Consider the following 18,321-nt stretch of genomic DNA (forward strand, 5'->3'; position numbering starts at 1 on the left):
TCACTTTTCTTTAACTTGTATTTCTGTGCCTTTGTATTTTCTCTTGTTTTTCCCGACTTTTCTGGAGAGGGCTGGAGTTCACCGTCCGGCCACTACTCCATCACGTGACTCCTCCAGAAAACCTGTCGGCTCTGCGGTCTTCTTCAAAGGAGGTTGCTGCTCGCCGAACTGTGAGGCGCCAAGATGCACGGTTTGAGGCGTTATCAGCCCACTGGTGGTGGTCAATGTGGCAGGCACCAAGAGATTTCTTTAGGCAGTCCTTGTACCTTTTCTTTGGTGCACCTCTGTCACGGTGGCCAGTGGAGAGCTCGCCATATAACACGATCTTGGGAAGGCGATGGTCCTCCATTCTGGAGACGTGACCTACCCAGCGCAGTTGGATCTTCAGCAGCATGGATTCGATGCTGTCGACCTCTGCCATCTCGAGTTCTTCGATGTTAGGGATGAAGTCGCTCCAATGAATGTTGAGGATGGAGCAGAGACAACGCTGGTGGAAGCGTTCTAGGAGCTGTAGGTGATGCCGGTAGAGGACCCATGATTTGGAGCCGAACAGGAGTGTGGGTATGACAATGGCTCTGTATACGCTAATCTTTGTGATGTTTTTCAGTTGGTTGTTTTTCCAGACTCTTTTGTGTAGTCTTCCAAAGGCGCTATTTGCCTTGGCGAGTCTGTTGTCTATCTCGTTGTCGATCCTTGCATCCGATGAAATGGTGCAGCCGAGATAGGTAAACTGGTTGACCGTTTTGAGTTTTGTGTGCCCGATGGAGATGTGGGGGGGGGGGGGGGGGGCTGGTAGTCATGGTGGGGAGCTGGCTGATGGAGGACCTCAGTTTTCTTCAGGCTGACTTCCAGGCCAAACATTTTGGCAGTTTCCGCAAAGCAGGACGTCAAGTGCTGAAGAGCTGGCTCTGAATGGGCAACTAAAGCGGCATCGTCTGCAAAGAGTAGTTCACGGACAAGTTGCTCTTGTGTCTTTGTGTGAAACACAGTATTATTACTATCAAGCTTATTGTGGAGTTTCAAAGCAATTTTGTATATTGGATAGTATTTACAAATGATGATATCCATAAGATTCATTAGACCTTCAAGTTTCTTGTCAAGATGGACAACTGAAAACCCTCGTGATTTGAATACCATGTATTCTATTTTACTTACTAAAACCCATGACGCACTTGTGATTGTGTAGCCAAACATCAGTCTAACTCCATCTGTAAATTAAACTACCATTTAAGAGGGACCTCAAACCATGATGAGAGGAATACAGTAAAGAGATAGGAAATCTAGTGGTCTGGTATCAGACATCAACCTCTCCCTCGATATAAGTAAGACAAAAGAGCTAGTCAAGTACTTCAGAAAGATAAGATGAGCTCCTCACCTGTTCGTATCAATGGTACTAAGGCGGAGACAGTAAAAAGCTTTAAGTTCCTAGGAGTAATTATCTTCAAGGACCTGTCCTGGATGAAACAGCCAAGAAAGCGCACCACTGCTTCTACTTTCTCAGGATCTTAAGGAAATTTGGCATGTCCCCAACGTTCCTAAGCAACTTCTAATAATACACCCTTGAAATGATCATGGAAAGATGCATAACTGATGGTACAGGAGATTCTCTAACCAAGAATTAACGAAGCTCAGACCACTAGATAAACCTTCCTTACCTCCATCTATAATTCATCCCATCCCAGCTACACTCTATTTTCCCTCCCAATGTTGTCAAAAAGATTCAGGAGTATAAAACTCATACACAACCAAATTCAGGGACTGTCTCTTTTCCACTACCATCAGGCTACTGAACAAAACTCACTTTAGTAAAATAAAGTTGCCTTACTCCTTTTGAACTGATCTCTCACAGTAATTATGCTTTCTGTATTAAAGTTCAAAGTTCAGATTTACTGTCAGAGTACATGCATGACATCACGTACATCCCTGAGATTCTTTTTGCTGCAGGCCAGGCAGAATTTCTGTTTATTAGCAGTGCACAAAAACTGTACTCAAGAAATGATACGAACACAAAAGAGAGAAATGTAAAAAAAGAAAGCAGTACAAACTGACTGCAATACAGAAAATATTCAATTATAGTGGTTGCTCATGGCAGCACTACTGGAATGAAGCATGTCCACATAGCACGAGGGTGAACTAGCAACTGAACTTTATTTAAATCCCTTGCGCTGCTTTAAAGGGACGACCCACTTTCTGTCTGGGGTGCACTGGTCTAAGGGAGTGAACATCAGCATGTTGCGGAGTCACTGCCTGCCCAGAGATGCATAACCAGGAAGTGGCGCCATCTCCTGGGCAATGCGTGTTGCCAAACACGAGCTTCTCCAGAGAAGAAAAGGGGGACCCGCACCATCTTGTCTCAACCGACTGGGACAGTGATTCGGCCTGTCTAACTGCGTGGTTGCTCGGCACACTACATCATAACAAATAAAGTGGGGGGAGGGGAGAGAATAGGAGTCTGATGGCGGAGGGATAGCAACTGTCTGAACCTGCTAGTATGAGTCTAGTGGCACCTATACCTCTGTCCTGATGGCAGCAGCAAGAACAGAGCATGTGGTGTGAATCCTTACTGATTGCCGCTGGTTTCTGACAGCAGCTTTCCATCTATATGTTCTCAATGGTGAGGAGGGTTTTGCCTGTAATGTACTGGTACGAGTCTAGCGGCCATTACTTTTAGCAGGGATTTCAGCTCAGAGGTATTGGTGCCCCCATACCCGGCTGTGATGCAGCTGGTCAGTTTACTTTCAGACCAAACCTCCACAAACTCCTGAGAGCCCCTGACATGCTTTCTTCATGATGATGTTCATGTTTTTGGGTCCATGAAAATTCCTGAAGATAGTGACTCCCACAAATTTAAATTTGCTCACCCTTTCAACCTGTGATCTCCCAATGATCGTTGGAATATACACCTCTGGTTTTTCCACCTAAAGTCCACAATCAGCTCCTTGCTTTTGGTGACATTGAGTGAGAGTAGTTGTTGATACACCATTTAGTCGAGTTTTAAATCTTCCTCCTATATGCTGACCTCTTCCATATAACCATAACCATATAACCTGTCACCTCCTTTCATACAAACCCACTACCCATCAGCAAATTTGTAGAGGGTGTTATTGATGTACTAAGCCATAGGTGTAACTAGAGTAGAATGGGGGCAGGTACGCCACTCTGTGGTGCTCCAGTGCTGATGAAGATTGTGGAGATGTTCTTATTAATCCTCAATGATTGTGGTCTGGAGGTGAGGAAATCCAGGATCTAGTTACTCAATGAGGTATTGAAGCCCAGGTCTCAGAATTTGCTATTCAATTTTGAGGGAATGATGGTGTTGAATGCCAAATTGTGGTCAACTTGAACCTTCCAAATGATCCTAATGATAAACTTCTGAGGTAGTTTATGTTTAGGATCATTTGGAAGGTTCAAAAGCCTGATAGCTGTTGGAAAAAACAATTCTTGAACCCACAGGTTCTGAACTTCATACTTCTGTATCTTCTGCCTGATGGCTGTAGTGGAAAGAGATCACAATCCAGATCATTCTTGAGACAGCACCTCACATAGATGTTAATGGAATTGCTTTTGGAAGGAATTTCAAAAAGCAGGCGCAATTGGAAGAGTCTGGGCTCAAATGCTAATAAAGATCTTTCAAAGATTGGGTTTGGAACCCTGCAAGGAGTTCTGGATTTTACAAGCAGAGAGAGAGAGGGAGGAAAGAACAAAGGATTTATCTGAATCCAGCTGCCCGAGAGTGTCTGCTAAGGGGCAGGCTGATGACATCACATTGATGTCATCAGCCCGAGATGCTTGGCGCGAATTTGGAAACACAGTGCGCAGGCAGGGTATTGCCAGGGATTTCACGTATCTTGTTCTGAACACTAAGGCTGAAGCCATCATCAGTACTTTTCTTGCCTGCTCCGGGTCCACCATAATCCGGTGTTCCTTCTGCTTCCCCTTCATCGCGCTTCAAATAACATCACGTCAGTGGATGGGAGTACAGCTACAGTGGACAGGAGCCAGAGTGCGCTCTGAGGCACCTCCCGTGCAGCTGTCCCTTTCAGGTGGACAGTGCAGTGCTTTCAGGGCTGCCACCTGAACATCAATTCCAAAGCTCTGCATCCACTTCTACAGGCGCATTCTTGGTGGAGAATGCACCTGAAAGTGGCGAGAGAGAGAGAAAAAAACTGAGTTTTACAGTGGCTTTTGGAGGATGCAACATGGTAAGCTAGCAGGCTTATTGAAAACTCAATTTTGAAGACGGGTTGTGAGCTCTGAGTTCAGCCTGTTGAAAATCCTTGTGGTCCTTACAAGAGGAAATGGCTGGCTAGAGTGCTTCACCTAAAATGAGGGAAACAAAAAGAACTCTGGGTGACCTGCAGAAGAAGAGGTTATCACTTGGAAAACCCTGATGGGCAATTTCTTTGGCAAGACACTGAAGTGACTGATCAGAGGGAATCAGTTTGTGTGTGTCCAACAAGCAACAAAACTCTCTCTGAAAACCAACAAGAACCTTCCTGAGCAGTAACCATTTACCTTTAAGCACCAGAGCCTGGTGAAAATTCATAAATGTTAAATTTTGTGCATAGTATAAGAATTGCCCGATACCGGTGAACTTGGAGGAGTGAGAAATGAGATTGAACTGTGAATCGAAGTTTCCTGAACATATTCACATTACATATATGTATGCTTAGAATTAGAAGGGGGGGGGGTTAAGTTAAGTTAATAATAATAAGTTAAAGTTTGATACTCTTTTTACGTTTAAAGAAAATTAAAAGCAACTTTTGTTTAAGTAACCATTTGTTTTGGTGAATTTCTATTGCTGCTGGGTTTTGGGGTCCTCTGGACTCATAACAGTACTAACAAAAAGTCAAAGAATATTTGAACAGTTCTGTATATTGAGTTTCCAGCATAAAGCTTCAAATTTTAGAGATGTCCTTGAGGCTCTTCCTAAGCGCAACGCAGCATTTCAAAAGTATTTGAATTTTTTACAAAAAACACCAATGGGCCTGATTTTCTTACTTAAGCAAACTTACTAACATTTATGACCTCTTGCCTACAAAAGTGTCAGACTGCAAAAAGAACCATAGAGTTTTTGGAACATTGGTGATCGAGAGGAGAAACAGTGCATAAACTTAACCAAAATGGTGGTTAAAGAAGTGAAAGAAACAAGGATTGGATTTAGAGGAGAAAACTCAGATGTAAATATTTTAAAAAAAGGCAGCCCAGTTAGAGTAGTGGTTAGTGCAACGCTCTTACAGCAACTGTGTCAGGGGTTCGAATCCGGAGCTGTCTGTAAGAAGTTTGTACATTCTCCCCATGCTTGCGTGGGTTTTTTTCCAGGTGCTCTAGTTTCCTCCCACCGTTCAAAAACATACCACAGGTGTAGTTGAATTGGGTGAATTTGGGTGCTGGGCTGAAAGGGCTTGTAATGGTGCTGTATGTCTAAATTTTTTTTTAAAAACTGATGGTTCAAAAATATGAAGAATGTGTTGAGCAACATGGAAATGCTGGAGGATATTTTGTGGAGTGGCAGAGTTGATAAACAATGAAATTGTTGAGAATAAAATTAATGTTTGTTTGTGGAGTTGTGGAATTGATTAACGGTGAAATTGTTAAGAGTAAAATGAATATAAGGCAGGCAGAAGGAGAGGAATTAGAGATTTAAGAGTTAAGATGCACTGACTGAAAACATGTAGACAAGTGAGGAGATAAAGGAGCTTTGAGTACTCCTTTATGAAGTGGACATCAAAACCTCATCTTAGGGTGCAGGATCTCTGTGTTAAAGAGTGAAACATTTTCTTCTCAGTGGTAGCTTTATGGCTCCTTATTATCCAGGAATTCAATTGGAAATTAAGTGCTTTTGAATCAAATTACTTATTTTTTTAAAAAAAGTGTCAAAATGATAAGACAAAAAAAAAATATTGCCTTTACCTGCATACTTTCATTCTCATCACCAGCTCCAAGATATTCCTTTAGTTTTAATCTAGAAGGAGGCTGTCTTTTTACTTTCAAGGCAAGCTGTGCTTTTGCTCTGTGAGAACTTATATCTAATAGCTTGGTTTCTGGAACAGCCTCATCAAAATCTGAAACATTAAAATAGATAGATAGATAAAACAGTATAGCAAAGAGCAGGCCCTTCGGCCCACAATGCTGTGCCAACCTATATTAACCACTCCACGATCAATCCAACCTTTCTTTCCCTCATTTATAACCCCACATTTTTCTTATATCCATGTTACACACACCCATAACTCTCACACACCCTTCTTTCCAATCCCCTCCATCACAGTTACCCAGTTTCATTCCCCTCTTCCTTCCACCCCATCTGTCCATCTTTCACACACTTTTCACTAGTTTGTCCCTCACCCATAACTGTTCCCACTGCATCACCATCCCTCCTGTATTTGGTTTTAATCTTCACCTTCCTTTCTTATCAGATTCCATAATCTGTAACCCTTTGTTGCCTCCTTCCATCTCCATCTTCCCGCTAGAGATTTATGTTTACAATTCAGTCAAATACATAATTTTTGTTGGGACACAACAAACTAGTTTCGTGATCAGACACCAAATATATTTACATAAATGTACTTGCCTCTGTGGTCTCTCAAAAAATGCACTATTGTTATAATTTGTGATAATCCCTTCACATTAGTTAACAATAGCTTGGTGCACCAACTTACCACAGATCTTGGAAATACTTTGGTATTCCCACTCCTCAGAAGGTTTTGGACCTTTAAAAATAGAGGAAAATTTTAACACATAAAAATTATATATTCTACTGATTAGGCGCGAATGAGAAAGATCCTGTGGTAGCAATATTTCTACATTTGTCTGACGTGCTATATTTGTAAAGGAGTAAATGTAAATTTGAAGTCAAAAGTTGGAAATTCACTCACTCCATTAACTTAAAAAATTCATTTAAGAGAGTAAATTTACAAACTTTTCCACATATTGCACCTTTTACTACTAGAAATGGACAAAATCAAACACATATTGACCATTTTTAGGCACTTAAACAGATTATGCGAAGAATTTTTACAATTGGACTATCAATTTCCTTTACCTACCATGAGAGTAAATTAATCCAAACAGCTGAAATGCAAGTTAAACCAGGGCAAGAGTGGAAAAAGATCATGCATTTATATTGTGCTTCCAAATTCAAATTTATTGTCAGAGTACATACATAACCTCATGAATAACAGAGATTGTTTTTCCTGCAGGCCAGGTAGAATTGCTAATTATCAGTAACTATAAACTTCACTCAAGAAAATAAAATGTAAACAAAATAAATAAATGTAAAAAAGTAAAATATGCAAAAAGAAGAAATATAAACAATATAGAAAATTATATATTCAGCAGTAAGTAATGAGCAAAGGAAGAGACCAATTAGTCTCTGATTGAATCTGTTGTTTCGGGATCTGAAAGTATAGGGGTAGTAACTGTTCCTGAACCTGGTGGTACAAGTCTGGAGGCACCCACATCTCTATTGTGATTGCAGCAGCAAGAACAGAGTGTGTCTTGGATGGTGTGGTTCCTTGATGATTGCTGCTGCTCTTCAAAGGCATCATTCCATGTAGATGTTCTTGAAGATGAGGAGAGGTTTGCTTGTGATGTACTGGGCTATGCCCACTATCTTTTGCACAACTATCCAGTTAGAAGTATTGGTGCCCCCATACCAGGCTATGATGTGGCCAGCCATCATACTTTCCACTACATATCTGTGGAAGTTTGCAAAGATTTCCGATGACATACTGTACCTCTGCAAATTCCTGATGAAATAGAGGCCCCCACGTGCTTTCTTCACGATAGTATTAGTATGATATGTCCAGGAAATGTCCTGCCAGGAATTTAAATTTGCTCACCTCCACCTCTGATCCTGCAATGATGTCTGGATTGTACACCTCTGGTTTTCCTTTCCTAAAGTCCACAATCCTTGGTTTTCGTGACATAAAGTGAGAAGTTGCTGTTGGTACACCATTCAGCCAAGTTTTAAATCTTCCTCCTGTATTCTGACACATCACACATCAGGAAATGTGTAATTAATGTTGTTGTCAAACTGAGCCACACAATGCTAAGGAGGTTAGGTATCCAACCCTGTGGTGCTCTGGTACTGATGGAGATTCTGGACATGTTCTTGCCAAATCCTTGGTGTTTGTGGTCTGGAGGCGAGGAAATCCAGGATCCAATCTCTCATTGGGGTATTGAGACCCTGGTCTCGTAGTTTGCTGATTTGTTTTGAGAGTATGATAGAGTTGAATGCCGAACTGTAATCAATAAAGAGCATCCTGATACTGTATATGCATATTTGCTGACCAGCTGTTCCAGGGCTTTGTGTAGAGCCAGTGTATAACCATCTTCTGTCGGCCTATTGCTGCAGTAGACAAATTGGAATGAATCTATGTTGTTGCTCAGACAGAAGCTGAAATGCTTCAACACCAGCCTCTCAAAAAATCTCTATGGATGTGAGTGCCACTGGTTGGTAATCTTTAAGGCAGATCACCACATACTTCTTGCACAGTGGTAAAATTGAAGCCTGTTTGAAACAGATGGGTGTCACGCTCTGCCTGAATGAGATGGTAGGGTCACTAGCCTTAAGCTTCACAGCTAATGAAGTACTCTTGAAATATAGTTGTTCTTGCAAAGTAGAAAATGCAGCAATATGATAAAGGCCAGGTACCTACTTTTAATGCAGATGAGCAAGAGATAAATATTAGGAAGTCAATGACTATTTCACCACTTTTATCTGAAATAGATCTGTCAATCTTTTACATTAACCAAAGAAGAAAGGTATTAATTTAATGCTTCACTTGAAGCGCACTTTCACATCAGTCTAGACTATTGGGTTTCATTATGTGGAGAGGGATTTGAACCCACAAGCTTCTCAAAAATCAGAATGTTAACAATTGTGCCATGACATGCATGACAAGGATGTTGATGATTTGCACAAGAAATTGTGAAAGCTTAGATAGAATCGATCAGCAGACATCCATGCTGAAGCAGCAGCAAACTCTGGTGATGGAGAATCTTTTGTTGGGGCTTCTATTTCATCAGGAATTCGCAGAGGTACAGTATGTCATCGGAAATCTTTGCAAACTTCCACAGATATGTAGTGGAAAGTATGATGGCTGGCCACATCGTAGCCTGGCATGGGGGCACCAATACTTCTAACTGGAAAGTTGTGCAAAAGATAGTGGACATCACAAGCAAACCACTTTGTTACATTCACTATATAGCCATAACATTCACTGACATCTGAGATAATGCTCAGTCATGTAATACCCAAGGATATTGTCTAATCAAGTGAAAGATATTTCAAACATATTTAATTCTATCGTCTTCAGTGTTGGAAGCTGAAGAATTCATCCACAAGTTTAACAAGTTAAGATTTCTCTCATATTTTGTCTCCGAGAAATTTCATTTTGTGAATTAGACACATCATTCTAGGTTTAGCCATAAATACAAAATGTTTTATTTCCTTTCTTTCTCAGGTTGTTGACTTTGCTGTCCAGGAAAACATTTATTACTCAGTTCTAAATGGGCAATAATATTTCTTCTTGTACTTATAGATCATACAACAGTACAGCACAGGAACAGGCCCTTTAGCACATGAAGTAAAAACTCATAATGCTGGAGAACCTCAGCAGGTCAAACAGGGTCCTTTATCTAGCAAAGGCAAAAAGACATAACCCTTCATCAATGCATAGAAAAATGTGGCCAGGCATCTGAGCAAAAGAGTAAAGGTGGGGGGGGAGAAGGTGTGGTCGCAAAGGCAGGAGGTGATAGGTAGAGAAGGGAGGGAGGGGATAGCAGCGATCAAGGGGAGAAGGGATGGCTAGGTGAAGGGAGGGAGGCGAATTGGAAAGGGAAGGAGGGAGGGGGAAAGAAAAGTGCAGTCAATGTTAATGCCATCTGGTTGGAGAGTGCCCAGACATAAAATCAGGTGTTGTTCCTCAAATATGCGGGTGGTCTTGGTGGGATAGTACATAAGGTCATGGATAGACATGCGAGCATGGGAGTGTGACACAGAACTGAAATGGTTGGCTACTGGGAGGTCACTGTAGCGGATGGAGCGAAGGCACTCAGCAAGGCAATCTCCCAATCTGTCCCCAGTGTCTCCAATTTAGAAAAGGCCATATCAAATCTGTGCTGATCATGATGCCAAATTAAAATAATCCAATTTGCCTGTGCATGATATATATCCCCATTCCCTATCTGCTTGTTTAAATGTCTTTTAAACAAGGCTATCAAATCTGCTTTCACCACTTTCCTGGCAATCTGTTCCAAGCATGTACCATTCTCTAATTAAAAAAAAACTCCCCCCAATCACCTCCTTCAAACTTCTTCCTTCTCACCTTAAACCTCTAGTATTTGATATTTCTACCCTGGGATAAAAAAAATGACTGTCCATTTCTGCCTCTCATACTCAAGTTGCCCCTCAGCCTCCTGCACGCCATCAAAAACAATCCAAGTTTGACCAACCTCTCCTTATGGCTCATGCTCTCTAATGCAGACAATTAATCTTCTGCAGCTCCTCAATCAAATTCTTAAGATATACCGTCTCCTACACAAGGTCACATTGACAATATTCAAGTCCATGATTTTTCCAAAAAGTAAATAAAATCTTTCCCTAAAAATCTTGGTCATGGTCCTATAATGTCAAATTTAAACTATAGGTTACTCCCCTGTCAAGGCAATGGTGAGACCTCACTTGGAGTATGGGGAACAGTTTTGGACTCCTTATTTAAGAAAGGATGTGCTTCATTGGAGAGGATTCAAAGAAGATTCACAAGAATGATTCGTGGAATGAAGGGATGAGCATAGGAGAAATGTTTGACAGCTTGTGAATTGGATTCCTTGGCATTCGTAAGAAGGAGGGTGGACCTCACAGAAACACTTTGAATGTTGAAAGGTCCAGACAGAATAGATGTGGCAAAGTTGTTTCCCATGGTTGGGGAGTCTAGGACAAGAAGTCACAACTTCAGGATTGAAGAGTGCCCATTTAACATAGAGATACAGGGGAATTTCTTTATCTGCAGAGTGGTGAATCTCTGGAATTTGCTACCAAGGGCAGCTATGTAGGCCAGGTTGTCGAGTGTAGAGTAGTGTAAAGATTGTTACATAGCTGAAGAGTCAGGGTATAAAAGGTTATGGGGAGAAGGCTGGGGAGTCAGGGTGCATGGGAGAATGGATCAGCTCATGATGGAATAGCGGAGCTGACTCGATGGGCCTAATGACCTACTTTTGCTCCTATATCCTATGGTCATTATTGCTCGAGTCTCATCAACTCCAGTGTTGGGCAGAAAGGATTGATATAGCCTTAATGGCAAATCCGCCCTACCTAGTAAACTACTGCGATCCTGCCTTCTGAATGCCCTGTCAGCTCTTGGAAGGGCACAAAATCTCATCTCTTAGCAACATTATTGAGACTTTATGCATTACTAAATTTGTTTGATACATATATTCGAAAGCAATTTCAATTTTAAATAAAAACAATTTTTTAATTAAAATACAATTAGTTTAAAACAATATATGGAATATACAGGAATAGCAAGCAATTGGGAAAGTGAATGCAATGATGGACTTTATAGTTGGAAGGAACATTGAGAATTAAAATAGAGAAGTTTGCTGCTTGAGTGCAACTAATGTTGACTTTGAAAACATCTTTGGAAGAATTGAACCTACAGTGCAAAGGTCAGGAAAAAAAAATAATTAGGTTTTTCTTTAATATAGCACAAAATTAGTCAAATATAGTTCCCTATTATATAATTTAATCACAACAAAATGGGTTGCATTCAAGAAATCTGTGCAATATACCAGAAATGAAGGCCATCATTAAAAAGTTACATTTCCCCTTTCATGCGTCTGACTTACTTTGGTTAATATCAACTTTTTCTTCCATGCAAATTGCTTCAAATTGTTCTTCATTGTCAAGCACCAATTTTGCTTTGTCCAGTTCGCTGTAGTTAAGCAATGGAAGTTCACGACCAGTTGAATGCAGTTCATTTTTCAGTTCTTGCATCTGAAGAATACACAAACATGTTTAGCTTTTCCACCGATAAATTAACATACTCTGTTCACAAAAAGCAACTATTTTAATTGTATTTCAACCTTGTCATGCAAAGCTTTCAGCTGTTTTGCATGTTCTTTTTCTTGATCTTCCAAATTTTTCCGATGATCTTCTTCCTTTCTAATAAATTCAATCTCTCTAAAGAAGGAAAATATATTGTAAAAAAAAATGATGCAATTGCTATTTCAAAAAATTCACATTTTTTACTCCATGCAAAGGTTAGATTGCTCTTTATCCCTTTGCAAAGGAAATCTAATTGAAAATCTAAACTATCTAATTTACATTCCATATTATTAATCAATGGCCAATTATTTTTCATGGCTCAATGGTCCTGTTCTTTAGAGCATTTTAATTATAATTCTTGTACATAGACACAACTACGTAACTACTTTACTCATTTCTTTTTTTAAAAATTGATGAATTTTTTCACTGACTCTGCAGTTTGGATTTGTAAGCTGTCAGAAAGCCTTTTCAGTTTCCAATAAGAAATCACCCAGAGAAGTTAGAAACACTTGGAAAAAAATCACTATTAATAAAAATAAAACAAGTCAAAATTAACAGCACTTTATTTTTAAACAATCCACCTAATCTTAGTTTTTGAATGAGGTTATCATTTCTTCAAAAATTAATGGGGTTGTGCTAGATAAACTAGCACAATGAATGCAGGACAATGTGAGTGAAAAAAATGTGTAGCTGGCCCTTTAGTTCTGAAACTGAAAGGAATTGAATTGAACACATTTAGGGGTCAACGTTTGCATATTTGACCAACACTGCCTTTCAATGCAGAAGACTGGAATGCTCTAATGTGCATTGGTTCAATATGGTACAGCCACCAGTCCATTCTTGCCAATTACTTGAAGTGACAAATTCCAGAGATTAAAAAGTGTGTGTGGTGGGAATGGGGTAGTAGGGTAGCAGGGAGCTGAACATCAAAATAGAAACTTGGCATAATAGCTCCATTATTAGTTTATTATGACAGTTTGCAAGCTTTGCTGCTTCACTGTTTAGGTAGATGAAAAGCTTACTTTTGTTGATATTCCTTTATTAGTTTCTTGGCCTTGTTATATTTCTTCTCCAAAGCATCATACTGAGATTGGGTTTCTTTCAAATGTTCATTTAGCGTTTTGCAAAGGTTTTGTGCCTCAAACCAGTACTTTTCCACCTTTTCAATTTTCTCCTTGTTCTCTTCAATGCTTTGCTGAAGCTGCATCTTTTCACTTTCCCATTTAATCTTCTCTGCTTCAGTAATTTTCAGCTAGTGAAATTGAAGAACATGTTGGCACTAGAACAATCCATACAAGCACTTAATTTTTCATTCTCAGGTGACTTGATTAGAAAATCCACACATCTAACAATTTTGATTTCTGCTACGTGGTAAAATTAAAATTAAAATACGTGGTAAAAGTTAAATTGGGTGCAGATATACACAATAGTGCAATTTTGAACCCTATTAAAAAGGCAAGGATTGATGTTTTATACTGTATTAATGCAACAATTAAATACTCCATGGCTGGATTGTATGTACATGGCTCAAAAGGCACTTTCAAATTCAAAAGTTACTGGACCTTTTTCAATTAAATTGTTTGTAAACAATCAACTATGACAATTTCAACGATCCTTCAAGTGGTTCATCATTTACTCATGCAGAAGGGCAAATTACATCTTACATGATATGAATTGGTGGAATAAACTGAGGAATAAAATGTGAGGAATATAAGCTCATGTTGTATCAAGATGTTAAAGAAATGTTATTTATTTAAATTCAATGAATGGAATACACTTTGTTCTTAGTAAACATGCTTTTTAAAAATATTACATCTAGCATTTTTGTTTGCTTTTAAAATTCAATATTCTTTAACATTCAATTGAGAAATCTGATAAAATGGGTGTTCCCTTCTTTCTGCTTTCAGACTCACCCACGTGCAATTAGTCTAATTCATTCCATGACCTTTCCTAAATAAAAAAATCTGCCTTAAATTTGTTTCCAATGGAAGTTGAAAATAAAAGATATGCTTCCTTTTCACGGAGGTGCTCTTCTCTCACTTGTTAAAATGTAAGCATATTTATTAAAGCTACAAAAAAATGTACAGTAAATCCATCATCGTTTTTCTCTCACCCATGTCAACTTTGATTTTTATCCAAATAACTTTATCATTAAAGTTGCTAAAATTTGTCTGCCAGTTTAGCTTCAGTTATTGAAATATTTAATCAGTCACTGGGAACCTAGATAAAAAATATTTGATAATGAATTTATTGTCATATACTTTGTACAATGGACATATGTACCCAAAGTCTAACTGCATCTGAACAGGTACTTCAATTAAAAAGATCCACAAAAGAACTACCAAAACAACTACAATAGTTAATTAAATTAAAAAGAGATAATAATTTTTTTTAAAATTCAGTTATCCTAGTGCAAAACAAAGTGACTTAGCAAGAGTTCTTTTGTGATGTCATTTATTGACTGCCACAAGCACCATATTTAATTTAAGATTAATATATGTTCAGATTACAAAATTTAAATTTCATCTGTGGGAAACATAAAATCCAATTACAAATCTTTGTGGAGGAGGCAGTTGACCTGTGGTATAATTTTAATGAACCCACTAAAAACATAAAGATAATGCAAAATCTAAACATGCATTTGTGAAAAACACAAGATACTGATAGTAACATTCCATGATTTATGAAACATCTGCTACAGGAAACATAGTGTTAGAAAAGCCCTGAAAGTTGATGCATCAGTTTAACTGTGCAAATATGAAACCTATCAAAGAAAAAATACAATGGATTTACCTCTTTTAGTTTAAGAGCAAGTTGTGAATCCGAATCACTTGGTACACATCGATCATCATTTGCAGATAGATTAGGAATTTCATCTATCTCCAAAGCTAGAGATTCATCTTCAGGAAATTCTTCAGGCTTGATGGGGGGGGGGGGGGGGGGGGGAAAGCAGATGTGATTTACCACAGATTCATAAAATATCTTATCAACACATTCATAATTAGCCCGTGTCCCCACAATTAGTATTTATGTGGATCATCCCAACACTTCTTCCATTTATTTATTTTTTTGCAGGCTATTACTTTTGTTAATGATATTCTATTAGCATGAACATGCTAAATATCAAACCATTGGGATTTTGCTTAGCTGTGTTGGAATTAAAGTTTTAACCTATACTGACAATTCGTGGCAATAAAATCATCAGACAAGAAGACTTGCCAGCCCACAGATCCAACAACTTGCTGAGTCCCACATCTCCAGTGATCACAAGTGAACCATAAATAGTCTCCCTTTGGAAATGTCTTTCTTGTTGGAATGCATCTTTTTTTCTACCATAATACAGACCCTTCAGTCCTTATTGTATCAAATTCAACCACTTCCAAGCACTCACTACTCTCCCTGAAAAAAAAACCTTCCTGTGACATAGCCACTAAACTTTCCTCCACTCAGTCTTCTGGTATTAGCCATTGTCACCATGGGAAAAATGTGGTGACTGTCCACTGTATCTCCAGCTACTCTCTGTAAATGGAAAGATCCTCTCAGATGCAATCCACTGCATATCAATTGACTGATCCCAATTTGACAGTTGACTTTTAACTAATTCTTCATTTATGCTCTTGAAGTTATCTTTTAAAATACAAGCTCAGGGTGCTTTTCCAATTAAATCATTAATTAATCCGATCTTGTTGCACAATTTCAAGTCCAGAATAGCCTCCACTCCAATTGATTCCGAAAAATATTACAAACCCCTCAACAAGGCTTCTTTTGCCTTTAAATTAAAAATCCACTTTATAATTCTATCGACTTTTCTTTATGCTCTGTCCTACTATAAAGTTATGGTTGGTGGGGGGGGGGGGTGTGGTGGTGGGGGGGCACTCACACAGATATCTCCTAAATTTATTGTCACATTTTTAGAACTAAAGTAGTAATTCCTCTTACCTGGCCAATATCGCTTCCACTGTCTTGAATACAGTGCTGCTCAAGATATGCCTCCTGGCATCTTTCCTGTTCTAATGTTTCGCTAATAAGTCGAGCAACCTCACTCTGCTGCCCAGGTTTTTCTCGACCAATAAGAAATCTATGAAAACATTTTGCTTTAATTGTTTTTAATTTTCACATATTCCATACATTTGATTTTCTTTTTCACAGCACATCCATAACTGCACTATTCTACAATGGCAAAATGCTGGAAATGTGAAATGAAGTAGAAAATTCTAGGAATGCTCAGCAAATCAAGCAGCATCTCTGGTGAGAGAAAAAGCTGACATCTTAGGTCGATATCCTTTTGTCAAAAATGAAACATTAGATCAGTTTCTCTCTCCACAGATCCTGGCTGTTCTGAGCATTTTCTGTGTATAGTTAAATATTTTACAACATTGTGGCAGAGCACATTACCAACTGCAATGCTTTTTATTTTCCCATTTAGGAAAATTATAAAAAGACTTGAAAACCAGCATTTATTGCCTCTCCCTAAATGCAAACATTGCAGTTCACATTCTGAGTTTATTCCCTCAAAGCAATTAAGGATGGAGGTTTAGGATACTTGAAAACAACAATCTGACAAATGGCCTGGCTTCTAAGAGACTTGTATAACAACTAGCAGGTGGTATTGATGCCTGTGCCAAATACTCTCATAGTTCTAGTTGGCAGAGGCTGCAGGTTTAGGAAATGCACCTGAAGACTGGTCAATTTTTAAGATTGCAGACACCAGTCAAACTGTGCAGTGAACACTGAATGATGTGGATTGGCTGTTTTTTAAGTGAGCTCAGTTTTTTTTCCAAAAAATTGTAGTTGGAGTTGTCAAGTGAAAAATATTCTGCAATTTTTCTAGCAAACCAAGTCAAATATTAACTCAAATCCAATATGGCCAACAACTTCTTTATAAGGTTCCCTTTCATTATAGAAATGGTGGAATGCAAATTTATCATAACCAGCAAAATATCAACTTGAAACCTGAATACTGTTTCTCTGCGCCAGTTGCTACCTGACCTGTATTTCTGGCATTTTCTGTTATTCAGATTATTAGCCTTTACAGTTTTTAAAAACGATTTGAACAGTTATCAATACTCTGCTCATTAGAGTTTATTTGGGTATCCTGATTTCAGACTTTATTGCAACATTGATTCACACATGAATAAATGAGTCAAATTCCACAAGGTAATTATAAATGTATTTTCATTTGCTGCATTTGACCAAATGTGATTTCAAGCAGCACTGTTAAAAACCAAAATCTATTGAAATTAAGAGCTACCATTGCCTTGAGTTATAACTTGAATAAAAAGGAGAATGGCAGTGGTTGGTGGATGCCGATCATCTCAACCCCAGAATGTCACTGAAAGTGTTGCTTTACAGTGGTATCCAGTTGCTACGTTACTAATGTTGAATTCTGGCTTGTACATATAGGATTCTAAAAGAGGTAGCTGAATAGATTGAGCGCATTACTGCTGATCTTCCTGAAGTCACTAGAGTCGGGAATTATTTAATACTAATGGATAATTGCAAATATCACTCCACCTTAAAGAAGGGAGAAAAGCAAAAGACAGGACTGGGGTGGCATGGTTAGCATAGCAGTTAACGCAACACTATTACAGTGTTGGTGACCTGGGTTTGAAACCGGCGCTCTCTGAAAGAAGTTTGTATATTCTCTCTGTCTCTACGTGGATTTCCTCCGGGTGCTCTGGCTTCCTCTCACCTTTCAAAATGCATGGGAATTGTAGGTAAATTGGGGTATTTGGGCTGCACAGTCTCGTGAGCTGGAAGGGTCTGATATTGTGCTGAATCTCCAAATTTAAAATGTAAAAAAAAAACTATTAGGTCAATTAGCCTGGCATCAGAAGTAGAGCCCATTATTAAGCACGAGTTTTCAGGGTATTGGAAAACAGGTTAAAATAGGCCGAAGTCAGCATGATTTCCTTTAGGGAGATCTTGTTTTGACAAATCTGAGGAAGTAATGAATAGGATGGTTAAAGGAGAGTCAGTGAACGTTCTTTATTTGGATTTTCCGAAGACATTTGACAAGGTGCCGCGCACAAGGCTGCCAAATAAGATAGGAGCTCATGATATTATGGGAAATGTACTTGTGTGGATAGAAGATTAGCGGTTTGAGAGATGGCAAAGAGTGGGAATAAGGGGTGCCTGATCTTGCTGGCTGCTAGTGACTAGTGGTGTTCTGCAGTTATCAGCATTGGGTCTACTTCTTATATTATAAGTGCAGAGGATGCCGAAGGCAAGAAGAGCTCCCAAAGGGCGTCAGTGCTGAAAGCTTCCTG

General features: G+C 39.0%; 1 protein-coding gene across 4 annotated transcripts in view; it reads right to left on the reverse strand.

Annotated features, from left to right (window-relative positions):
- LOC138762180 (neurabin-2-like) overlaps positions 1 to 18,321 on the reverse strand; it is a 121,539-nt gene that overhangs the window by 36,340 nt on the left and 66,878 nt on the right. For all 4 annotated transcript variants that reach the window (XM_069935737.1, XM_069935738.1, XM_069935740.1 and 1 more), the window contains exons 5-11: positions 15,992 to 16,130; positions 14,846 to 14,971; positions 13,075 to 13,304; positions 12,091 to 12,187; positions 11,854 to 12,001; positions 6,663 to 6,713; positions 5,914 to 6,065 (exon numbers count right to left, since the gene is read on the reverse strand). In XM_069935737.1, coding sequence (XP_069791838.1) covers positions 5,914 to 6,065; positions 6,663 to 6,713; positions 11,854 to 12,001; positions 12,091 to 12,187; positions 13,075 to 13,304; positions 14,846 to 14,971; positions 15,992 to 16,130 — 943 coding nt within the window. The remainder of the gene's footprint in view (positions 1 to 5,913; positions 6,066 to 6,662; positions 6,714 to 11,853; positions 12,002 to 12,090; positions 12,188 to 13,074; positions 13,305 to 14,845; positions 14,972 to 15,991; positions 16,131 to 18,321) is intronic.

The sequence above is a fragment of the Narcine bancroftii genome, chromosome 4 (assembly GCF_036971445.1).
Source record: "Narcine bancroftii isolate sNarBan1 chromosome 4, sNarBan1.hap1, whole genome shotgun sequence".
NCBI classification, from domain to species: Eukaryota; Metazoa; Chordata; class Chondrichthyes; order Torpediniformes; family Narcinidae; genus Narcine; species Narcine bancroftii.